General features: G+C 45.1%; 1 protein-coding gene across 6 annotated transcripts in view; it reads left to right on the forward strand.

Moving 5' to 3' along the window:
- The first annotated feature begins 3,305 nt into the window (after positions 1-3,305).
- The window catches only part of RFT1 (RFT1 homolog), a 29,648-nt gene continuing 7,133 nt past the window's right edge, over positions 3,306-25,820 (forward strand). The window contains exons 1-9 of one of the 6 annotated variants that reach the window (XM_036430865.2): positions 3,306-3,449; positions 7,452-7,537; positions 9,833-9,949; positions 11,756-11,945; positions 12,510-12,611; positions 16,425-16,562; positions 21,823-21,901; positions 23,079-23,129; positions 24,061-24,191. In XM_036430865.2, coding sequence (XP_036286758.1) covers positions 3,387-3,449; positions 7,452-7,537; positions 9,833-9,949; positions 11,756-11,945; positions 12,510-12,611; positions 16,425-16,562; positions 21,823-21,901; positions 23,079-23,129; positions 24,061-24,191 — 957 coding nt within the window. In that variant the 5' untranslated portion in view covers positions 3,306-3,386. Of the gene's footprint in view, positions 3,450-7,451; positions 7,538-9,832; positions 9,994-11,755; positions 11,946-12,509; positions 12,612-16,424; positions 16,563-21,822; positions 21,902-23,078; positions 23,130-24,060; positions 24,192-25,820 lie in introns of all 6 variants that reach the window. The other 5 variants (XM_036430867.2, XM_036430866.2, XM_045579054.1 and 2 more) reach the window with 5 other exon arrangements.

A 25,820-nucleotide genomic window follows, 5' to 3' on the forward strand; every position in this document is an offset into this window, starting at 1 on the left:
GCACCAATTATGGTCTGGCATCCTCCAAGGATCACTTGCTCCCCAAACCAGGTGACCTCGGGGGCAAAGAACCTTCTTATTTGTCTTTCTTCCTTTCCAAGTTCTTCATTATTCATTTTATCTGTGCATCCAGTCATTCAATATTGAAATGTCAACTGGGTGTCAGGCACTGGGGCTCGCCAGGATTGGCAAACCTTCTCTGTAAAAGGCCAGATAGTAAATATTTTCAGTGTTGTGGAGCAAACTACCTGCTGTTGTAGCAAGACAGTCGCTGTAGACAGTGTACACACAAATGGGTGGATGTGGCCACGTGCTAATAAAACTTTATTTGTGGACACAGAAATGTAAAATGTAAAACTATTCTTAGCTCATAGGTCATACACAGCAGGCCACAGCTCGTGCGTCATGAAATATTCTTCTTTTGATATTTTTCTCCCAACCCTTTGAAACTGTAAAACTATTCTTATCTCACAGGTCATACATTGCAGGCCACAGTTAGTGGGCCTTAGCTCAGCCCTGAGCTTAGCCCTCCACACAAAGACTATGCCCCATTGCGGCCAACACTGTTAACAGAGGCGAGGCCATTGGAGAGGCTCAGTGTAGCTGAGCCACTGCAGCCTCGCAGGCCCTCCCACTCGGAGCCACATATGTCCTCTGGGGTTTAGATATGGAGACACTTAGCCAAGTGTCCTTCAGGCCCAGGAGCATTTTGAAGACAGGAACATCACGCTTTTAGCATTTGCGGTCAGAAAGCACGGCGGTACACATGCCAGCTTGACCACTCCCAGCCTGAACGGCTTTGGGGGAATAACGTAGCATCTCCATGCCTCAGTTTCCTCATTTGTAGTATCTACCTCATGGGTTGTTGAAAGAATGATGGAGTCCAGACAGTGCTGATGTGGGGCCAGTGGTCCATGCTCATGGGCTCTAATCACAATTCCTTCTCCCCCATCAATCCCAGTATCCAGCCTGGCTCACAAAGTTCCTGCTCAGTCTCTCCTTGCTAAGTCTTAAGGTTCAGAAGGAGAGAAAAAGATCCCTGACTCCTTGCCCAGGAGCCCCTCATGGTCTGTACCTCGGTTCTGGGCCAGGCGGCTTTACCCTTCAGACATAGCTTGGAGCATTTCCCTTTGGCTTCTTGGTTCCCAAAGAAACGATTCTTTTGTCCCTCCCAGCCCAGCCCACTGGGATGCCCAGGGTTAGGAGCATGTGGACATGAAAAGCTCGTGGCTGGTTCTGTTCCAGGGATGAGCTGTGGAGGAGGCAGTTGCTTGGCTGGGGATAAAGGCAACAGGAGCCTACCTCACCTACCAGTCCAAGATCCATGGGCTGGGCAGGCTGCCATGTCAAGGCCTAGGGCATCTCAGCCCTTAGGTTGAGTACCTCGACCCTGCAACACTTTGCTCTCCTTTCCAAGTACACTCCTCTCCCCGGAGGGTGCCAGGTTTGCTCTGTTTTCCAGAACACCACCCCTTCCTACCCTCCAAGAGCCTCTGTTACCTTCTGTGGTTTTATTCTTTCATAGCACTTATCATTATGTGAAATTTTATTGTTTGTTGTTAGGGTCCCTCCCTCCCCCCACCCCAGTGTCCCTTCCACTACAATTTAAGCTCCTTAAGGGCCAGACTTTTTATCTACTTTAATTCTTATAATTACCCTCACAGATAATATCCCCTAGTTAATAGTTAAGCACATTGAGGTCACCCAGTTAGTAAGTAGCAGAACGAGAATTTAGGGCCTTTCTGACAGTCAAAAGCTCACATTCTATGCCTCCATAATAAGACAGAGCTAATCTGGCAAGAGGGGGATAGGAGGATACATGGGCCTTGAGCTCCATCATCTGTTTCCAGCAGCAGTAGGAGTTAGGAGCTATTTATGGGAGTCCTAGGAACCTTCTCTGCTATCTTGCAGAAAGAAAAGCCAGGTGGACTTTCACTCGTGCCTTCTTGTTTAGACAGAGGAACATAGGCTAGTCTCTTCATTGCAATGCAGGTAGTGCTAAAAGCTACAAAGGGTTACAAAGTGCTTTATAGGTTCTGGCCTAGTCTGCTCAGGCACCTGCAACAGAATACCATAGACTGAGTGGCTTAAGCAACTGGAACTTATTTCTTGCAGTTCTGGGGGCTGGGAAGTTCTAGATAAAGTACTGGCTAATTCAGTTTCTGGTGAGAGCACTCTTCCTGTTTTGAAGCTGGTTGCCTTCTTGCTGTCATCCTCGTCTGATGGAGAGCGAGTTCACCTCTCTTTTGTCTCTTCTTATAAGGGCACTAACCCCATTCATTGAGGACACCACCCTCATGATATAATTATCTCCCAAAGGCCCCACCTCCCAAAACCATCACACTGGGAATTAGGGCTTCAACATATGAATTTGGGGAGCACACACATCCTGTCCACAGCAGGAACTGACAGTGGTTCTCAGAAAAGTCAGGGCAATGGGGCCTGAGTGGGTGGGTGGGGGGCACCATCAAGGAAGGCACTTTGGGCAGAGAGGGAAGCAGGAGTCAAGACCAACAAGACAGGGCCTGCTTGAGAAACAGTAAGGGTTCCTGATGGCTACAGCCTAGTGTGTGTTGGGAAAGGGCAGTGATTATATTATGTAAGGTAGGCTGGGGGCAAATCACAGGAGGCCTAAGATAGTGGGGAAGACTGGGTTTCCAGAGTCTGCATAGCAGATAAGAAACCAACAGAACAGCTGACTGTGTGTGTTGGGTGCCTTACATTTCAGGAAGCTTTCTCCATCCATTCTGCTCTGGTAGCATTCGGGCAAGAAAGGCAAGTTTAAGGATCTGGAGCCTGGATCTGCTCCATCCAGGGACAAGGCGTGTAGATAGGAACAAGTCACTTCACACCTCAGGGTCTCTCACTAGACTCATCAAAAAACAAGGCCCAATTCTCTCCACAAAACCACTCTTGTGAAAACGCTGTATTTAACTTCTGGTCTTCAGTTCGTTCTCTGTTAAGTTGGATAGATTCCCGTCCAGCCTAACTCAGGGGCCGTGGCTGCAATTTTGTAGGCAAAGGCCCAAAGGCCAGAATCTTCTTAATGAAGTTAGGGGACTCAGTGTTCTGTGGGTGGTGAGGGGAGAGCCTCAGCGAAAGGGCTTTAGCTGCTCGACAACGTTTCTTCGTTGACGCTACTTAGCTTATTTGGTACAGACAGGGGTAGGCAGAGAAAGCACAAAGCGAGGCAAGCACAAAAGGGAGAGGAGACCGGCGCGGGAACATGACGCGCCCCAGCCCGCCCACTTACAGGGCCGGCACTTCCCGCGCCCCGCCTTCCGACCCTAAGCCACCAATCAGCGGGCGAGCCGCTCCGTGACGCTATCTTCTCGCGACGAAACGGCACGGCAGCGTTTCCTGGTTGACAGCCCGGGTGCCTGGCTATGGGCAGTCAGGAGGTGCTGGGCCAGGCGGCCCGGCTGGCCTCCTCGGGTCTCCTCCTGCAGGTACTCTCTGCCCGGCCGCCCCCACGCTGCCCCGGGCTGACTCAGTCCCGCTGCCGAGGGGCTGGACCGGAGGTGGTGGCGGCGGAGATGGGGCTCCTGGGCTCGGAGTTGGGAGCCAGCGTTCTCCAGGCTGGGAGCGTGTAAACAAGCCACTTTCGTTTTGAGAAATGCAGTTCCCGTATAGCAGCAGCAGGAGAAAGATCAGGTCGCCGGCGTGTTTGTGGTGCTGTATAATCTGAATGTGTTTTAAGGCAAGGGGTTCATTTTTCTCCATGCTTCACCCCTTACCCTCAAACACATTCCTCAAATCCTCTGAGTCGCCAGAGACAGTATGGCACCTGGGCTCAGGCAGGCCTGGACTGAAATCCTGCTTCTGCCAAGTTCTTGCTGAATGAGCCAGGACAAGTGACTTCACTTACTAAGCCTCAGCTCTTCATTTGGAAAACGGGGGTTATAATAGTAATAACAACAACAACAACAACAACAATAATAATAATAATAATAGTACCTAGCCCATAAGGTTGCTATTAGGCTAAATTGAAGTTATTCAGATAATTGCACTTAACACGTTATTCTTTGTAAGCCTTTAGTAAATGTTGGTGTGTCTACCTTCTGCCTCTGTGACCTGGAACCAATCATTTCCTTTTCTTGGGCCTAATATTTATCATCTGTCAGATAATATATGTGCCAGATTAAAACCTAGGAGCTGGTCATTCTAAGTCAAGCGGCTCAATTTCTGTCTGTCTCACTTGAGCCATTCAATCCTTTCTCATAAAAGTCCTGAACCCACCTTCCCCCTTCTTTTAGAGTAGGGGTGTCGAACTCAATCAGAGAAGGGGCCAAAATCTAGAATCCAGCCTAAATCGCGGGCCGAATGGTTTACTGAACAGTCATAAACTGTCATTGTGATGGAAACGCAGCGGAGTGCAGTGATGACAGCGCGGTGCAGGCCACATTGCAAGGCCTGGCGGGACGGATTTGGCCCGCGGGCCTTGTGTTTGACACATGTGTTTTAGAGAGTCAGTGTTTCACGTGGAGGCTAGGAGAAAACAGGTAGTCTTGGGCCGAAGTTTGGGTCTTGTCACTTGCTAGATGCCCACCCTTGGGAAGTTTGCTTGACTTCTTCAAGCATCAGTTTCCTCATCTTAAATGAGGACAATAATGCAACCTCCTCGATCATTAGGGAGATTAGATGGAATGTCTGTTGTATGCCTGACACGTTGTAAGTACTTAATAACTTAATTATTTTTGTTATGGTTTAGAACTTTTTAAATGGACATCGTGACTTTGGGCAAGTCAACTTTGCTCTGAGTCTTAACTTGCTTTCGGTGCATTTATTCACCCAGTTGCTCTTAAGAGTCAAATAATTAACAGAGAAGAAAGAGCTTTTTTAAAACTGTAAATTCCTTTACAAAGTGGAGACTTCCTCAGAAGGGCCTCTATGTGAGCAAATCCTGGGTAGAATGAGCAACTTTAGAGCTTCATTAGCTCAAACTTTTGTCCAGTTAAGCCGGGACCGGTTTGGCTCAATGGATAGAGCATCGGCTTGGGGACTGAAGGGTCCCGGGTTCGATTCCGGTCAAGGGCATGTACCTTGGTTTCAGGCAGATCCCCAGGAGGGGGTGTGCAAGAGGCAGCTGATCGATGACTTTCTCTCATCGATGTTTCTAACTCTCTGTCTCTCTCCCTTCCTCTCTGTACAAAATCAATAAAATAATTTAAAAAATATATATATATATATACACACACACACACACAAACTTTTGTCCAGTTAAGAGATAAGGAAAAGCCTGAGGCATTTTTAGGTATGTTAGATAAGGATAACTTTGACTTTGAAGTTAATATAAACTGTGTATGTAGTTTTTTTTTTTTTTAATAGCCATAGTCTTTAGATACCTTAGTGTTTTAATTCAGTCTTGTATGTTTATTTTCAATTTACAAGGCATACACTTGAGGCAGCCTTGCAATTATATTGTAATCTGCAAGAATTTGAGTTTATTCTCCGTCATAACTCTGAGCTGGCCATAGTGAAAGTATTAATGCCTTTTATTTGTATGCATTTTTCAAAAATGCTTTTACCTACACAGTCTTGTTTGATCCTTGTTATCAACCCTATGGGATAGGCAGAGAAGGAAATTGGGCTGGATGCTTTTTTCCATTAACAGCTCTCTAAATTGGCTTCAAACTTCTAAAACAGTATGGAGTTGGTGTGTATGGAGGCTGGTGGCAGAGCGCAGTGAGGGGCGACCAAACATCTGAGCAGCAGGCTGTGTGGGCGACCAGGCTGGTGGGAAGGGCTGTGAGGGGCAACCAAATGACTGAACAGCAGACTGTGTGGGATGATCAGGTCGGCAGGGGGAACTGTAGGGATGACCATGCCGACGGGGGTAAGTTAGGGGCAATCAGGTAGGCAGGCAGTTGAGCAGTTAGGAACCAGTGGTCCCAGATTTTGAGAGGGATGTCCTCAGAATCAGGATTAAACTGGCAGTTGGACATCCCCCAAGGGGTCCAGGTTTGGAGAAGGTGAAGGCTGCACTGAGGGGATCCCCCTGCTGTGCACAAATTTTGTGCACCGGGCCTTTAGTTAATTAATAATACAGGAATAAACTTCTGTGTACTCACAACTGTAAACCTACTTTTGTCTACCCTTGTACGAACCTGCATGTTTCTTAGAAGAGCTGCAGCCGAAACCGGTTTGGCTCAGTGGTAGAGCGTCGGTCTGCGGACTGAAGGGTCCCAGGTTCGATTCCGGTCAGTGGCATGTGTGTTGGTTGCGGGCACATCCCCAGTAGGAGGTGTGCAAGAGGCAGCTGGTCGATGTTTCTCTCTCATCGACGTTTCTAGCTCTCTATCTCTCTCCCTTCCTCTCTGTAAAAAATCAATAAAATATATTTAAAAATTTTAAAAAAGAAGAGCTGCAGAGCTTTCAGCAGACTCACAAAAGGCCACATTTGACTTCACAAATGTTAAGGTTGTGATACCGGCTTTGGAGACCTTGCCGCTCTGTGACACTTCGGAGCTAGATTGCGCTCTCCCTTTAGGCCTTACGTTTGCCCGGGGATCTTCGGACTTCTGTGGCTCGTTGGCTTACTTGGATTTACTAAGATTGCAGCTGTTCCTGGGTAACTCGGAGAGCGCTTGACAGAGAAGCGATTTGTCTTTTGGTCTCAAGTGCACTTGAGTTCCACCTGTGGTGCTGCTGGGACACAGCGGAAGTCAGTGAGTGAGGCCTGCCCCCCAGCCGCATCCCCATTTAGTAACCTCGTTTAATTGCAGCCTGTTCTTCTCTGTCTCACGGGAATAATTCTTTACTAAGGTGGTTTTCTTGGGTTGATATAGTCCTTCCAAATGGCGTTAGCTAGACTCTTGTCTCTCCCAACCACCCCTCCCCCTTATAAATGATCTTACTGAGTTGTCATTTAAAAGGTATTTTAACTCCTCTCTGGAAGGTGGCAAATAGTCAGCAAATAAATACAGCCTTTTCTGTTTTCTAATTGAAAACTGAAGTTCCAAGGGATTGAGTGTCATTATCAGAATCCCCAGATACTAGTAGGCACAGAGAAGAAAGAGAAATTAGACACCATTATTGCTAGTGAGTGTGCTCTACCCTGCAGGCTCCCACTTGCAGAGCACTTGCTGTTTCTCTCCAGGCTGGAAGGAGGGGCAATGGGAAGCACTAACTGAAATTCTCTTTCCGCCTCCTGGAGCGCCTGACTTTGTACCCAAGGGAATCCCCTGAGTGGGTAGAGGCCTCCCTCTTCTCATCAGTAAACTAGGGTTTACTGAGGGCCCTTTGACCACTGCCTAGGTGTGCCAGGAGATGCCAAGGAATGCCACTGTGGGAAGAAACACAGACAGGATGAGTGTTCTGGAAAGGGTCTCCATGGCAAGGGGGCTGCGTGTCATTACGTTAGGAAGAGCAGCCGCATTCTTTTCATCTCAGCAAAGTGAACCCTCCCAACCTAATTCATTCTTACGTCTTTTTTTCTTCTTTTTCTGTAGGTGTTGTTTCGATTGATCACCTTTGCCTTGAATGCATTTATTCTTCGCTTTCTGTCCAAGGAAATCGTTGGCATAGTGAATGTAAGGTAAGAAAGGGATGCACCCTGGCACCGTCCACAGCTCACATCCCTTGTCAGGTTTTCCTCTGTGCCTGCCTGCCTGTCACCCTCGGATCTTAGACGCAAGGAAGTTTACTGGAGTCGCAGGGTTTTTAGCAGTGGCTGAGGAGGAGCGTGCTGCTGGGGGAATGAGCGGGGGATGTTGCTCTTAATGGACCCATGGAGTGTTTTCCATTAGCAGCCTCCAAATGCACATTTCCCAGCCAGCTTCTTCCTGTTTGCCTGCTCTGAGAACCCAGCATAGGAGTGGGAGTAATTCACTGCAAAACCCCTTCTCAGGTATAATTCCGTGTTCTTGTCCTGCTGACGGCAAAGGAAGCAGGCATCCTCCAGATCATGAGGCTGTTCTTTGTAATCACACGGTCACCTTCCTTCCCTCAGTGGTTATTTTCTCTCACGGTGAATTGTATAATGGAAAATGGTAGCTGGGATAAGGGCTTGAGTCTTGTCATTCATTTCATGGCGGCTCTTAGCTGACTTGCTTTGTCTTTTTAGACTTTGTGTTTCTTCCCGTCTCCTCCTTTCTGTTTGAGGACATCCCACACATAGTCTGTATTCACAAATGACACAAAAGTATCTGAAGTGATGTGAGTGTGCAGAATAGCTCAGCTTCTCAGGTGTGTCTTCATGTCCTGATAAGACGGTATGTTCCCAGACAGCATTTCACATCTCATATTTACCAAACATATGCTCTTGGCTCTGTCCTCAAGGCTTAGTGAAGGTTCTCAAGCAATGACAGGCAAACTAATCGTCTGGGGAGCTTTGCACCAGGTAGGGCTGAGGAGGGCCCAGGAATCTGCATTTCAACAAGCTCCTCAGGTGATTGTGGAAGTAGGGCGGAACCATGCTTTGAGAAATACGTGTTTTTTAAAAATCTTTATTGTTCAGATTATTACAGATGTTCCTCTTTTTTCCCCCTATAGCTCCCCTCCACCAGGTTCCTACCCTACCCTCTGCCCTTACCTCCCCATCACTATCCTCATCCATAGGTGTACAATTTTTGTCCAGTCTCTTCCCATATCCCCCATGCCCCTTTCCCCCTGAGAATTGTCAGTCCACTCCCTTTCTATGCCCCTGATTCTATTCTACTCACCAGTTAATACTGTTCATCAGGTTTTTTATTCCCTTGGTTTTTAGATTCACTTGTTGATAGATATGTATTTGTTTGTTTGTTTTCCTTTATTGATTCTGTGAGAGGAAGGGAGAGGGATAGAGAGTTAGAAACATCCATGAGAGAGAAACATCGACCAGCTGCCTCCTGCACACTCCCCACCTGGGATGTGCCTGCAACCAAGGTACATGCCCTTGACCGGAATCGAACCCGGGACCCTTCAGTCTGCAGGCTGACGCTCTATCCACTGAGCCAAACCAGTTTCGGCTAGATATATGTATTTGTTGTTCATAATTTTTATCTTTACCTTGTAAGGAATACGGTTTTAAAAGCAGGAAGGAAAAGACCAAATCCTCTTAGGTGCTCAGACTTGAAAGCAGTTTGGGCCTCTCCCCGTCTGTTCTCCTCCAGATTGGCAGGTCCCTGCGTGGATAGCCCTTGTCTGGCCTGCCCCCTGCTTAACGTATGGTTGTCTCCTCATCCGCAGTGTTGGACAGAAGCCCTGGGGAGCAGGATGACCCTTGGACAGCCTCAGAAACCGTAGCCTGGGCTATCCCCACTCAGGCTGCATGTGGGCACGGCCTGCTGAGGAAGGGAAACCTCAGCTACTCCTCACTAAGGTGCAGGAGGGTCCGCCTTGGTGCTGCCGGCCTAGGGGGTGCACAGGCAAGCTTGCTAACCTGGCTGCAGTGGCCGCTGCCATCGCTGCCAGCCTCTTTGCCGTCCTGCGATTCTTGGCCAGAGCCTCCACTCAGTAGAGCCTCAGCTTCTCCCACAAGGGCCGTTGGGTCCCCGGTCTCAGAGTGGCCAAGAGGTCCCCTTGCTGGGTGGGGTCATATCTTGTCCTTTTCCTTATGGTCAGAGCCACACCTCTGCTTATAGCCACAAAGCCCGCGCGCTTTGGAGGCCACTGGGGCAGTTCCTACCCCAGGCATAACCTTGCAGGCACACATGCGGGTATTCCAGAATTGGATCCTCACTTCGTTGTCTGAGTGGGTGAGACAGTGAGAAGTCCTGTGAAAACTGTCTTCCTCATCACCACCAGTGACATATGACCAACACTTTTTTCATCCCAGTTGCTGGTAAAAATCTCAGAAATTCTCTCTATAAAAAAACTAGAGACCTTATGACGATCTGCGTTCCCTTCACAGGCTGACGCTGCTTTACTCGACCACCATCTTCCTGGCCAGAGAGGCCTTCCGGAGAGCGTGTCTGAGCGGGAGCACCCAGCGAGACTGGCGCCAGACCATCAACCTCCTGTGGCTAACGTGAGTTGTGCTTTGCTTGTCAGGAGACAGTTTCAAAGGCAAAGGTAACAGATATCACAAGTTAAACAGCAGTAGTTTGACGGTTAAACAGCCAAAGCCTTGGTTTTGCAGTGGGTTTCTGGGGACCTGGCACCTGCTGTTTTCCTTCCGGTGACCTGGAGCCAGGAAGAGACTCCAGGCAGGGGCTTCTGGGCCAGATTTCCAGCCCTGGCTCTACCCTTTCTGGAGGCTGTTTCTGCTGTTCCTGATCCCCAATTTGCCCCCCACAGCCACCCCCCCAAGCCTGGGCCATCTTTTTTATTCCTGATCTTTCCCCCCTGTGGTATTTTCTGAGTTTTTAACAACCACTTAGCCTTAGTATTTTTTGAAAGCCTCTTAGGAGTTTCATTATATCGTTCTTCAATTTTGTTATGTTGATTCCAGTTCTGAGCCTTTTAGAATTTTCTTGAAGATCAAGTACATTAGCGAACAATGGTAATAGCTTTTCTGCAGTTAAATCCCTGCAGGGAGGGCTGGTGGTTGAGGTTGTTTCCCAATGCTGCTCTTGCATAACTCCCGTTGCCTCATGGAAAAGACTATCATAAGGCTGGTAGGTTTTCATTTTGTTAGCGGAATGACCTAACTACCCAGTCATATGTGAGCGCCCTGTGGTACCCACGGGAAGGGATACTGCGCGCTGCACTAGTGGTCATTTGGGTGTCAGTGCCAGCCGTATACTGTCTTGTAGGAACAACAGGCACACACTTTGGGCGAATTTTGCTTTTGGAGTCACTGTAACACAGTGGATAGATAGGAGTGTAGCCTGGCATTAGATCAGAATTGGGCCCTGCTTCCGCCCTGCACTAGCTGTTCACAGTTTTGTTCACCTTAGTTGTCTCATTATTTAAGAAAGATACTGATAGGCCCTAACTGGTTTGGCTCAGTAGATAGAGCATCGGCCTGCAGACTGAAGGGTCCCAAGTTTGATTCTGGTCAAGGGCATGTACCTTGCTTGCAGCCACATCCCTAGTAAGGGTTGTGCAGGAGGCAGTTGATCAATGTTTTTCTTTTATCCATCAATGTTTCTAACTCTCTATCTCTCTCCCTTCCACTCTGTAAAAAAAATATATTTTTTTAAAGAAGAGAGCGATAATGATAGGATCACTATGAGATCAGTGAGACAAAGGGGGTGAATCATAATACCTGGCATGTAGTAAGTGTCTTAATAAGAATTGGCTTTTTTTATGCTTATAACTATATTTCTTTTCTGTTCAGTGCTACTATTTTTGTTTGTTTGTTTGTTAATCCTCATCTGAGGATATATATATATATTTAAAATATATTTCTTTATTGATTTTAGAGAGGAAGGGAGAAGGAGAGAGAGATAGAAACATCAATGATTAGAGAGAATCATTGATCGGCTGCCTCCTGCATGACCCCCACTGGGGATTGAGCCTGCAACCCAGGCTTGTGTCCTTGGCTGGAATCGAACCTTGGACTCTTGAGTCGGCAGGCTGATGCTCTATCCACTGAGCCAAGTTGGCTAGGACACCTGAGGATATTTTTTTTCCATTAATTGAGTGGAAGGGAGGGAGGAGATAGAGAGAAAAACATAAATTGATTGCCTCCTTCATGCTCCCTGATGGGTTAGGGATTGAACCTGCAATCCAGGTATGTGCCCTTGACCTGGAATCAAACCTGAGACCCTTTGGTGCTTGGGCCAATGCTCTGACCACTGAGAACACCAACCAGGACAGCATCACTATTGTAAAATATATTTATGTTTTTATGCTTAGCCTATTAAAAAACATTTCCCCCCATTTTTAGAGTCCCTCTGGGTGTGTTTTGGTCCTTGTTCCTGGGCTGGGTCTGGTTACGGTTGCTTGAAGTGCCTGATCCTAATGTCGTCCCCCACTATGGAACTGGAGTGGTGGTGTTTGGTCTCTCAGCTGTGGTGGAACTTCTGGGAGAGCCCTTCTGGGTCTTGGCACAAGCACAGATGTTTGTCAAGCTCAAGGTCAGTATGCCTTCTGCTGTGAATGGGAAATGCAAAGAATAAGGGAAAGAATGTTTTTTGTTTTTTTAAAAAAATACCTTTATAGTAGAGAATGATATTTTTCAGACTTGCATCTCGAAAGGTACTATCATAAATTTAGTTCATTCACTTGAAATTTGGCAGGAAGGCTGAGCTGAAGTTTACTTCTATTATGCTATTAATGAAAAAACAGGTTTATTAATCAGGAAGGTTTTTGTTTAGATAAGAATTTAAGAGGACTCTAAAGGTTTTCCAGTTAATTATATTTTTAGTTATATACTTATATTACCTTTTTACCTTTTAAAATATATAACTTGATATGTACAAAAGAATGTCTATAACATACATGTAAATCTTAAAGCATGATAACATACTGGAGATCCCTGAACCTGCCACCCATTGCAGTTAGGACATTACCAAAACTATCTATGTCCAGCCACATGCCTCAGCCCCGTTGGCCCAGATTTTCTGTTTGTCATTTCTTTGCATCTTTTAAAATAGTTTTTAATAATGTTTTAAGTAACACTCTTCACCACGTGTTTGCAGGTGATTGCTGAGAGCCTGTCGGTAATCCTCAAGAGTGTACTGACAGCTTCGCTCGTGCTGTGGCTGCCTCACTGGGGGCTGTACATTTTCTCTTTGGCCCAGGTAATAGTTACAGCCTTTCACTTTTGTATATGTTTTTCCATCTGAGTTTTTCTTCTTGTTCCCTTTATCACATGGCTTAATTTAAATATTTATGCACGTGAGGAAGGCTGGAAGTTCTGATGGTCTTGATACTGCTCCTCTGCTGCCATGTTTCTCTGTGCCATGCACTGACCCACCAGGCCTCATTGTCGAACATAAAATCTCCTGCAGGCATTCTGTCAGCAAGCCCAAATCTAACTGATCTCTGATTGTCTGACTGTCTTACAGAGGATAAAAACAGCTGTACGGGGATGATATGGGAATCAAATTGCATGCGTGTTACTTTGCTTAGATTTCAATCAGTTGTTTTCAAATATAGGAGGAAACTCTGCCAATCCTGTTTTTTTTGTGTGTTTTTTTTTTCCGTAGTTTATCTTTTAGAGAGGGGAGGAAGGTAGGGGAACCATCTGAGCCACATTTTGTTTTAAGCTTAGATTAAAATCTTCACCCTGGCCATGTGGCTCAGTTGGTTAGAATGTTGTCCCATGCATCAAAGGGTCACGGTCAGGACACATTATCCAGGTGTGAAGAGGTAGCCAGTTGATGTTGATGTTTCTCTCTCATTGATGTTTCTATCTCTCCCTTTCCTTTCCTCTATCTCTCTAAAAAAATAAATAAATAAAAACATATTTTTAAAAAAAACCTCATGTAATTCAGAGGGCTTGAACCAAGTCTTAGTAGATTCATTTTCAGTTTTGTTAGTTTTGGTTTAATTTCTATTTTATCTTCCCTAGTTCCAGTTCATATTTCTTTTTTCTTTTTTTAAAATATATTTTATTGATTTTTGTACAGAGAGGAAGGGAGAGAGATAGAGAGTTAGAAACATCAATGAGAGAGAGTCATCGACCAGCTGCCTCTTGCACACCTCCTCCTGGGGATATGCTCACAACCAAGGTACATGCCCTTGACCGGAATCAAACCCCGGACCTTTCAGTCCCCAAGCCGATGCTCTATCCATTGAGCCAAACCGGTTTCGGCGGCCCTCAAACTTTTTGATGCACTCTCCCTGATAGGACAGGAGGGCCACACAGACACCCAGTTATTGGTTGCCTCTTCTTGGGAAAGGCATTTACATTGTGACTTTCCGATGATCAGAGCTCCCTCCCAGGATATGTCATGTGTAGGCCATAGACAGCAAGACCAGTTCTGAATTTATTTGCTTCCTTATCAGAGACTTCTGAGAGTTCTTCACTGGTACATTCTCTGTCAATTTATGTATCAGAAGTCTAAGAACCATCAGCTCCTCATATCAGTGGGCAAGCCACACCAACACCCTGGGATTCCGTCCAACCCCCTTCCAGATTCCTCCTCAAATAAACCCCTCACCCCATGGCATCAAATGTCAAATAATAGGGTTACTTTGGAATATATAAAGAATTCTTATAGCTCAACAACAAATAAACAAACCACCAAAAGTGGTAAAGGACTTGAGTAGACATTTCACCAAAGAAAACAGACAAATAAATGGCCAAAAAGCCCATGAGAAAAATGTACAACATCATTAGTCAATAGGCAAATGTAAATCAAAACCACAATGAGATATCACTTTATACCCATTATGATGGCTATTATCAAAAGAATGCAGAAAATAGCAAGTGTTGGTGAGGATATGAAGAAATTGGAATCCCCATAAGTTGCTGGTGGTGAAGTAAAATAATGCAGCCTTTGTGTAAAGCAGTTTGGCAATTTCTCAAAAAATTAAATGTGGCTTGGTCTGCACGGCTCAGAGGTTCAATGTCAACCTATGAACCATGAGATCATGGTTTGATTCCTGGTCAGGGCACATGCCCAGGTTGGGGGGCTCAATCCCTAGTGTGGGTTATGCAGGAGACAGCTGATCAATGACTCTTTCTCAAAATTGATGTTTCTATCTCTCTTATTATACCTCTCCCTTCTGCTCTGAAATCAATAAAAAATATATATTTTTAAAAAGTTAAATATAGAACTACCGAAAGACCCATCAATTCCACTTTTAGGTTTATACCCCAAAGAATTAAAAACAGGTATACAAACAACTAGTAACATGGATGTTCATAGCAACACTATTCCCAATAGCTGTAAGGTGGAAGCAACCAAAATGCCCAACTGATGATGAATGGGTAAGCAAAATGTGGTGTATCCATACAGTAAAATAATGTCCAGCCATAAAAATAAAATGCACAATGAACTTTGAAAACATTATCCTAAGCGAAGGCAGACACAGAAGGCCACCTAGTATACGATTCCATTCATATATAATACCCAGAATAGGCAAGTCCAGAGGCAAAGCAGATCAGTGGTTTCCAGAGGCTGGGGGAAATGGAGAGTGACGGCTTAATGGGTACGGAATTTTCTTTTGGAGTTAGTGGTGGTGGCTATCCAACGCTGTGAATGTACTAAAAGCCACTGAATTGTATGCTTTAAAATGGTTAAAACAGTCAGTGCTATCAATATGTTGCGTGAATTTTCCTCAATAGAAATAAAAGGGAGGGAGCATGTAGTTAGGTTAGCTGCAGGAAGACCTGCCACAGGTTGTTATTGTTCCCCCAGGTTTGCTCAGTGGGAAGGTGAAGCGAGGTGGGAAGGGAGCTGGAAAAAGGATACTTACCACAGGATGCTGGCAGCAGGGGGTGTGGCGCACAGCAGTGCTGCTGTGTCTTAGGCTGGCTTGCAGCATGAAAGAAGGATGGGGGAATTGGAGGAAGGTGGTCAAAGGGTACAAACTTCCAGTTATCTGTAATGTCTAACATGATGAAAATAGCTAACACTGCTGTCTGATATATAGGAAAGTTATTAAGAGAGTAAATTCTGAGTTCCCATCACAAGGAGAAATTTTTTTCCTTTTCTTTTTATTGTGTCTATACGAAAAGGTGGATGCTAGCAGGACCTATTGTGGTAATTATTTCACAATATGTGTAAAACAAACCGTCATGCTGTGAGACTTAAACTTATACAGTGATGTATGTCCATTATTTCTCACTAAAACTGAAGGAAAAAAAGGGTAGTGGGTGGTGGGCTGTGTTCTCAGGCGTGGATGGGACAGGCATGGATAGCAGAGGAGCTGGAAACTGCTGACGGAGACGCCTCTGTGTCCTTGCTCTGTGCCTTTCTTACAAGTGTTTCCAGATTGAAAGGGGGCCTGGAGGCCCCATTTTTTCTTGAGCTGTTTTCAGGGGGAAAGAAGGGAGAAGGGAGCTTGCGAAAGGGGCCACTTAGAATATTCCTCCCCAATCTTCAAATAAAACCCCAGGCTGCTGCTCCGGCCAAAAGCCCAGGTGTGTGGGCTCTCTTTCCATCCCACCTTTCCCTCCCCACCCTCTAGCAGCTCTTGCCCTGCTCATGCGCTGGGCAGAGAGGGGAGACCCAGCAGCTCAGATCTGCCTTGTGACCATAATGTCACAGGCTTCCGGGGTCTGTGGAAATTCCCCAGTCCTAGATGATGGCCGGTCCCTGGGTGTGCCCAGGCAGGACACATGGACCCTCACAGTGTGCTGTCAGGTGGGAGAGCCGATTTTTGGCCAAATGCAAACCCTTCGAGAACGTGTCTGACATTGGTTGGCACCCGTGGGTGTCTGTCTGGAAGCTGTGTTCTGCTTGCCCGGTCAGGTGAAGTGCGTGGAACACTTTCCCTGGTGATGCTGCTGCTGCTGGGTCTCAGTGGACAGACCAGAAGGTGCAGTTAATTAAGACTGTTCTCTTTCTTGATTGACCTTTGAGGTCAAATTTATAGGCATGTCTTAATTAGGCCTGTATTAAACAGTGCAATTTAAACCCGTTATTTTCTTCTCCCCCCAGCTTTTCTATACTACAGTTCTGGTGCTCTGCTATGTTGCTTATTTCAAAAAGTTACTGGGTTTCCCAAAGTCAGCCAAGCAACAAATGCTTCCTGTCTCCAGAATGACAGACCTGCTACCCAGTATTCTGAGAAGTAGAGTAAGTAATGAATTTTTGTCTCATCATTTTAACCACAGATGCTCGTTATCCTGGAGGGAAAGATACTGTAATGTAATTGTTTATTATTATTAGAGTAGTAAAGATAATTTAATAGCTCATATCTTTTGAGTGCTTGCCGTGTGCTCAGCCAGGGATTCTAAATCTTGGCAGTACTGACATTTTGGGCTGGATAGTTCTTTGTTTAGGAGCTGTCCTCTGCATTGTGGGGTGCCGAACAGCATTCTTGATTTATTTTTAATTTTATTTACTATTGATTTTAGAGAGGAAAGGAGAGGGAGAGGGAGAGAGGGATAGAAACATCAATAATGAGAGAGAATCATCAATTGGCTGCCTCCTGTACCCCTTCCCCCGCCCCTGCCCAACTGGGAATTGAGCCAGCAACCCAGGCATGTGCCCTGACTAGGAATGGAATAGTAACCTCCTGGTTCATAGATTGACACTCAAGCACTGGCTGGGCATATTCTCAGTTTTTACTTACAAGCTGCTAGTGCTACCACCCCCCAGTATAACATCTACAGACACTGCCAAGGTCCGCAGACACTGCCAAGGTCCCCTCGGAGACAAACATTGAGAACCCACGTGCTAGGTCTTATGCCGAGCACTCTACATGCCTTTATATGTAATAACTCTGTGAGGCTGACACTGTTGTTTATATTTTATGGTTGAGAAACTGAGGCTTAGTGACTGCCTGCCCAAGGTGAAGGTCAGAGTGAGGACAGTAGCCTGGAGTGGCTTGGATCCCAGCAGACCACAAGCTATAACCACTGTGTCCCACTCTCTGTTCGCTGCCCCTTGGTTTCCCCCAGAATTGACCTCTGGGACAGACATTCCGGAGTGCTGACAAAGCAGGGACAATGCCTGCATAGTCCCTCAGCTAGTGTCAGGCCTCTCTCAGGTGACCCACTTCCCCTCTGAGGATGTGTAATCCTCTGAGGATGCTAATGTGTGGGAGCCAAGCATAATTTTTTCCTACTCCTTCTCCTCTTTTGTGATTACTTTATTATTTTTTAAATATTTTTATTGACTTCAAAGAAGGGGGAGAGAGTTAGAAACATCAATGATGAGAGAGAATTATAGATCAGCTGCCTCCTGCAGGATCAACCCACAACCAACGCATGTGCCCTGACAGGAATCAAATTGTGACCTTTTGGTTCATAGGTCAATGCTCAACCACTGAGCAACACCAGCTGGGCTACTTTAAAAAGCTATAAAATATTTGGGACTTTAGTCTCAGAACTTACGGAATCTTGCTCTACAACTTTTCAAGAAAAGCCACTTCTAGGTAACAAAGCCAGATATGTTCTGATTTGCTAGATAGGAGTTCTCCATTCTGATCTTACCTTTAATCTAAATTAACGTGATAATTTGGGGATACCACAGTGCCTCATCTGTAGCCATAGAGCTTAGGACTCGAGATGGCCCCTCTCGTCTGGAGCTTCTGCCACCTGCCTCAGCGGGACTGAGCATGCAGGAAAGTCCCTCCCTGACGCTCCTGGGAGCCACCTGTCCCAGCCTGGCCAGCTGAGCCACTGAGCCGGCTCCTACCCCTGGCAGTATTTTGGAAAGGAGCATTTGGACCATTGATACAGACAGAAGAGGGTGATGAGAGGAGTCTGTCCAGTGTGTAACTAACCCTGTGATGGGCTCAGAACTCCAGGTTTCATTTCCTTACCTGTCAGATGGTGATAAGAGTCCATCCCTCCTAACGTGATTGATGAGATGGGGCGTGTAAGGTGTATAACCTGGCCTGGCCCAGCTGGGTGACCATAGTGACAGCTGATACCATCATCTGTCACTGCTGCCCTGAGAGCAGAACTAGCTCCACTGAAACGTCCTCACAAGGCAAATATGGTGGCACTGGTGTGAGAGCTCAGTGTGTTAACTGCCGTCTATCCCCATAGTACCCATGCTCGTACTGCTGGGACAGAGCCTGGGCCACGAGAAGGTTGTGTGTACCTGTCATACACCATGGCTCTGTTCCTGCTGACAAACAGCACAGCCCGTGCTGGCTGCTGGCCGGGATACAGACATAGAGGGAGGTGGTTGCTGGGCCTCAGAGGCTCCTGTGCATATGGCAGGCAGTACCTGCAGAGTTGAAGCCTGCAGGGCTCTGCAGACCTTGAGTCCCCATGTTAAAGGTGAGGGTGTTGGGCTGCATGGACTGTGAGGCCCCTCTGAAGACTTAAAAAGTTCTGTGAAAGTATTTGAACTTTGGCAAAGAGCCAGATATGTAATAAAGGCCATCGACTGCATGTGCCTGGCTCTGTGCTGAGCACTTTACACGGTTCTCATAGTGCCCTATGAAATACATCCTATTGCTTCCATTTTACAGATGAGAAAACAGGTCCAGAGAAGTTAAGTAACTAACCCAAAATCACACAGCTGGTTTTGGACCCATTTCTCTCTAACTTCTGTTTGTGGACTAACTTTAGTCTGTGTGTTAACCTCTATACTATGCAGTTTTGCAAAAGAAATGGCTGTTGCCCCAAATATTTATTTACTTAAAGATTTGGAAATTTCAGGTAAAAGTATTCAGTATTCAAGTTTGTTGTGTGTGTGTGTGTGTGTTTTTTTCCCAAAGAGATGAGAAAGAAGATGAATTTCTAATTCAGTGGATGACATTACCACTGGCAATATTCCTAACCTGACTCTCTGGAGTAGTTTTCTGCACTTAGGAGTTCCCTCCTATGAAACTAGTCAAACTCAATTTGACCACGTTGGGAAATTTCTTTCCAATTCTTATAGAACTCCATTTTTTAAAAGGTACTTACTACGACTTAAATTATGATCCTCAAATAATGACTGCCAATATATATCTTTTATACTCTCCACACTTCTGAGTGATTTAACACGGGAGGTCTGCTAATACTTAAGTAAAGCTGAGGAATTGAACACAGCAAGCATGTATCTAGCAGTATTCTGTGTTAACCACTGTACTAGGGGTCCTCAGTAGGGTTCCTGCCTTCAGAACTTGCCTTGTGGTGGGGAGTTAAGATGTGTACTCAGCTAACTGCACTGCAAGGCAGACAGTGTGTGTGTGTGTGTGTGTGTGTGTGTGTGTGTGTGTGTGTGTTCGTCTGGTATTAACAAAATAGAGGCACAGAGAAGAACTGATAAACTCCATCTGGGAGCACTGAGGAACGCTTTATGGAGGAGGCTGCTTTTGATCGGGGCCTTGACATGTGGGTGGGCAGAGGTGAGTGACTCAGATTAAAGCAGAGTGAGGCCCAGAGTTCTGGTCTCACACCTTCCCTGGAGGCACTGCCTCTATGTTTCACCATCCACGCTTCAGTGTCTCCATCAGTGCAGTGAGGCAGGGGACTGGCTTGTTGGTCAGGAGGCTGCAGGGAAATTCACAGCCTGTGGACCAGCTCCACAGTACCAACCCACCTCTTGTGAAATAGGCCTCTTTTCACCGTCCCATGAGACAGATCCATTCTGAACAATGCTAACAGCCCAAAGAATGCACTTCTTTTCTATTGCTTAGCAGACACCTCTGAGAAGAAACCTAATCAGACTTCCTGCCTCTTTGTTCTTAATGAGCATTTTGGACATAGTAAGCAGTGTAGCCATTCCTTCCGAATCATGGGTTAATTTATTTGTTTTATTTTTTTAATCCTCATCCAAGGATATGTTCTCATTGATTTTTATTTTATTTATTTAATTTTTTGAGAGAGAGAGAGAGAGAGAGAGAGAGAGAGAGAGAGGAAGGAAGAGAGAGGGAGAGAAACATCGATGAGGGAGAAACATTGATTGGTTGCCTCCGGCAAGTACCCTGAACTGAGGCGCTCACTGGGCCATGGGTATGTTTAAATTGAAGGCGTTGGGAGAAAGAAATGCTAAAGTACGAGGTATCACATAGAGAGTCATGATTTCACTCTCCTAAGAAATTTTTTAAGTAACTCGGTCATCTTCCCATTCACAATCTACCAGCAAGTAGGCTTCAGAAGAGCCTCGTGGGCCAGCTGTAACTGTTTGTTTCCTGTAAAGAGCACGGGTAGTGCTGGGGGGAGCCCCCCCAGAGGATCACCTGGCTTGGGGAATGTGAGAGAGGTGTCCTGCCCCAGGCTCCTAGAGCAGGATCAGTGCCCAAACATGATGTGGCCCACAGTGCCCCCTAGTGGTGGAAGGGAGTCTGGTGCTCTTTGTTCCGGGGGGGAAAGGAGAGACCCAGTTTCCTTCTCACTGGGGAAGATTTATTCCTGAACTAGAGCTGCCCCTGGCATCTGCTCCAGGTCCAGTGGTGCCATGAAGGAAGTTAGTTTGGGAGGGTCAGGCCTGCCCTTTCAGTGCCTGGAAGAAAGGCTGGAACCAAGGGGTGAGGAGATTTGAGGGCTGGAAATGACCCCTTTTTCAAGGGGTACTCCAGACTTGTCCTGCGCTAAATGGTAAACACCACCACGTGTGGCTACGGAGCATTTGGAATTGAGGTGAGCTGTAAGTGCAAAATACCCACTGGACTTCAAACTAGGTACAAAACATAATGTGAAATGCCTCCAATCTGTTTTTACATGATGAAATGATGAGATTGTGGGTTAAATATATTTACATTAATTTATTATATATAAAATTAACCTGTTTCTTTTTACTGTTCACTGTGGCTGCTAGGAAATTTAAAATTATGCATGTGGCCTGCATTATATTTCTACTGGGTAGCGTTGCTCTACACAGGTGGGCTTTGGGCCAAGAGGAGGGGCCCATGTGACTGGGACAGGTCCCAAGCTTGCTCTCACGTTAACTTCTGTAGCTGTTAGTAAAGCTACCCTCTGGAGAGGTGGAGCGGGCCTGGCCTTTGCGCATGAGTCCTGGGCAGGCCCCTGACAGGCATGTGTGTGCAGGGGGACTGTTCTACCTGGACACTTTGTCTTCGTGTGTAGGAATGTGAATTCTTTGCCAATATTTGTTGGATGTCTCTGTGTGCTTAGTGTTAAATGAAAATCGAAGTTGGGATTTAGAGTAAGGTGACCAGACGTCCCACTTTTGGCAGGACAGACCCGATTTTTAACAATTTGTCCCGCGTCCCACGGCGTTTTCGGGACTACTTTAAAACACAGTGGGACGCAGGACAAATTGTTAAAAATCGGGACTTTTTAAAAACGCAGTGGGACAAATTGTTAAAAGTCAGGACGTCCGGTCACCTTATTCTAGGGACCAGATGAATTTGCCTCTCCTGTAGCATTAATGTACTCTTAGAGTTGCAGTGCCTGAGATATTTTTGTTTGTTTGTTTTCTCTTTTAGGCTTTTGTGAATTGGGAAGAGGCTAAATTGACTTGGAGTTTTTTCAAACAGTCTTTCTTAAAACAGATTTTGACAGAAGGTAAGAAAAAGGTTATCCTGAGCAGTTAGGAAGCCCATAGTATAAGCAAGGGGATCCATCCTGACCACCTGCTGTCCACAGCCCTGGGCAGAGGAACCTCAGAGACGGGGCTTTTCATGTAAGGCCAGGGAAACTGGCATCTCCTTTGCCTGATCCTTTACTTACTTGTCTTTGTTTATTTTGGATGAAGAAACGGAGGGTCAATGAGGTTATGCAACCTCATTTGGGGTCTTTCAGTAATGAAAAATAACTTAATTTTGAGTCCAGGTCTATCTCCAAAACCCCATGTTATGTCACTTTAAAAAATGTATTATAAAAGGATTATATCAATTATAGAAAAATTTGTAGACTCATTATTCTATTCCTTTTTATACAGTTTTTTTTTAACTTTGTAAACAACCAGGTTTTCATTTTATTTTCTTAAACAGTAAGACTCACCTGTGTAATAGTTGGTCAGCCTTCCGCCTTCCTAAGCTTTCCAGGGTAACAGTGACGCGCTCTCCATGCAGAGGGCCACCAAGGAGCTAAACACACATCTCACTTTTCTGTGTATGTGCATTGGTTTACTTATACCCAGCTTCAGTTCAAAGAATGAGATTTGAGGTAACTGTAAGCTGCTGAAAGTAGTAGTTTCTCTATATAAGTTTCATATGTCTATATACCTACATACCTATTATTAATACTGAACATATTTTTAAATCTTTTCAAAAATTGTCTTTTAATTATAAAAATAATATAACTCCATTATAAAAATTTGGGAAAATAAAAAGTTTCCAATAATTCTAGTGCTCTACAACCATCATTATTATTATCTTACTAGAGGCTTGGTGCATGAAATTTGTGCCCAGCCTACACCCTCTTCAATCAGGGACCCCTTCAAGGATGTCCAACTGCCTGTTTAGACCCGATCCTTCTCACAATCCAGGACTGCTGGCTCCCAACCGCTCACCTGCCTGCCTGCCTGATTGCCCCTAACCACTTTCGCCTGCCAGCCTGATCAACACCTAACTGCTCCCATGCTGGCCCAGTTGCCCCCAACTGCCCTCCCCTGCTGGCCATCTAATTTTTCTCCTTTCAGATATTTGCCAACAGGAAAAGTTGATAGATGATAAGAGAAAAGGAAACAAGAAAATACTATACAATAGAAATGCTAATTATTTTGCTATTCTATCTGCAGGGGAACGATATGTGATGACATTTTTGAATGTGTTAAATTTTGGCGATCAAGGTAAGAAGAAATCTGGTAGTGTTTTAATTAAAGGGGAATACTGTTAGTAGATACTGCCTAATATTTTTCTCTGCACTTTGATATGATTAATGAAAATGAACCTAGGAATTATATAAAAGGAAGATTATAAAGACATGAGTCCTGTAGATTGAAAATTGTAGGCCTTTATAAATAGATACAGTGGCAGGTTCTCTGTTGAGATCCCACCTTACCCTGCTTTCCACAGAGCTCTGATGCTTATTTTGGGGGTGGGAAGGTGCTAAGAGAAGAGAAAAGGGAGTTTATCATCACAGTCACAAAGATACACCCCATGTTTGTGTGGCTACCTATAATTTTTTCAGATATGTTTTTAATATAACCTCCGAGTGGTGGAAATAAAAATAGGAAAAAAATCCACGTGGTATTAATGACGTTTATGGAAAAGTGCTGGTGAAGGAAGTATTCTGTGTCTGTTGTTAATCCTCACTGGAGGATATTTTCCCATTGATTTTTAGAGAGAGTGGAAGGGAGGGAGAGAGACAGAAACATCGATGTGAGATAGACATCAATTGGTTGCTTCCTGCACATGCTCTGACCAGGGCTGGCGATTGAGCCTGCAGCCAAGTTACGTGCCCTTGACCAGAATTGAGCCGGGGACACTTCCTTCTGTAGGCTGATGCTCTATCCACTGAGCCAAACTCACTAGGGCTGTATCTTAATTGTCACTATCAGTACATTGTACTAGAGTTTTGTACTAGAGTTTTGCAAGATGTCACTCTTCAGGGAAACTGGGCAAAGAGTACCTGGATTTATTATTTTTTTACAACTACATGTGACTATAGTTATATCAAAAAGTTTTATTTTAAAAATTGAATTAGATAAAAAGTTAATAGTGCTGAGAAAATTCAGAGGAAACCCAGTAGGATTGCTGTTTCTTCCTTTTGTTTTGTAGGTGTGTATGATATAGTGAATAATCTTGGCTCCCTTGTGGCCAGATTAATTTTCCAGCCAATAGAGGAGAGTTTTTATATATTCTTTGCGAAGGTACTGGAGAGAGAAAAGGATGCCACACTTCAGAAGCAGGTAGTCCTGGTTCTTATGTCACCATCTCAAATGAACTCTCTCTCTAATCGCAAGATAAATAGACAAAAATGTGGACCAGTCTGTTTCCCTTCTGTCTGATCTGAAATTTTCTTCTAGATTTCATTTTTCTACACTGTACACTAAGCCTGTCAAACTCAAAGGCTAACATGGGCCAAATAAACAAGGTTTAAGTTGATGTGGGCCGCAAAAAAACAAAAGCTTCAACTTTCATAGGAAGGTAGGTTTATTTTGATAGAGACATGCTGAATACGAAGGGCTGAAATAAATGAATAATCATTAACATAAAATAATAGAAATTTTAATAAAAATTAATATTTTTTCTTGAACATTAACTTACCAGACACTGAATAACTGCATAAATTAATAAGCGTAACGAAAATAAGCCTATTTTTCTTGTTCTCTGAAAGTGAAATAGTTCCTTTTGCACACACCAAACAAGTCAGTGATGTGGCATTTGGCTGCTCAAAATTCGCTGCTAGTATTAGTGGAGAGAAATGGTGCGCCTGGGTGTAAGGTGTGTGAGGGAAATGAATGCAACACCATTATAGTAATCTAGTTTCTAGCGAATGTTGTAGTTATCAATAATTATGTATAACAAGATATTGCAAAAATTAAATTACAAAATTTTTATTAAGACGTTTCTTACATACCATGTTGAAACATTGGCTGGGCCACAAAAATATTTGTTGAGAGTCGAGAGTTTGACATGCTTGTTTTCCACTCTGCATGCTGGCAGAACCCTGTGCTCACGTCTTCTTTCACAGTATCTCCCTTTCTCACTGGCTGGCCCTTTCTTTTCACCTCATGTCCCTCTTAGTGACCTTATTCTTGACCCAGCCCTCTCAGAACTCTCGATCGCTGTCCCCAACGCAGCACAGACCCCTCCCTGGTCTAGTCTTGGGTGTAAGACCAGAGGTGAGCCAAGGGACCCAGAGACTGGGGCAAGGCTGACCGAGAACCTGGGGAGGGAAGGACCTGGTCACTTGGTTTCTCTCGCCACACCAGATGTTTAAGCTTCTTAAGTGAAGTGCCCAGAGCCACATTCTGACCGTGAGAATCTACCTATTCCAGTTGGTAAATACAGAAGAGATTTTAATCCAGAGTATTTGGTTATATAAACTTCCCCTTTTCTAAAACCATTGAAAATGTCTGGATTATTTTAGAATGAAAAGCAAGCTAAGCCGTCCTCTTACATGTTTTAGAAGACATTTTGCAAAATATCGTTTAAGCACAGCATCTCACGATGAGCTAATCTGGTTCTCCATTTGATTTATAAATATTTTCCTAAGTACACTAACAGGAACCTCAGGATTTGGAGATGTTTGTCAGGAGAAGAACACTGGCAAAGGCAGAGCTAGCTGGCAATGTAAAACATGGCCATCCCACTTAAGAGTAAATATCAGAGGGGACAGTGAGTGTCTCCTAAGAAGTGTTCGACAAGTTCGACACGAAGGCGCCCCTGCACTCCCGAAGGAGGCACACATTGTCCTTCCCTCCCTTTTCTGGTTGGCAGACAAAGCCCGGGCTGCAGAAAGCGGTGATGCCCTTACCAGCTGAAGGAGTGGCCAGGAAACAGCACAGGGGAGGCCAGATGTGAGGTCTTCCTTC

Source organism: Pipistrellus kuhlii, unplaced genomic scaffold (assembly GCF_014108245.1).
Source record: "Pipistrellus kuhlii isolate mPipKuh1 unplaced genomic scaffold, mPipKuh1.p scaffold_m20_p_11, whole genome shotgun sequence".
Taxonomy (NCBI): domain Eukaryota; kingdom Metazoa; phylum Chordata; class Mammalia; order Chiroptera; family Vespertilionidae; genus Pipistrellus; species Pipistrellus kuhlii.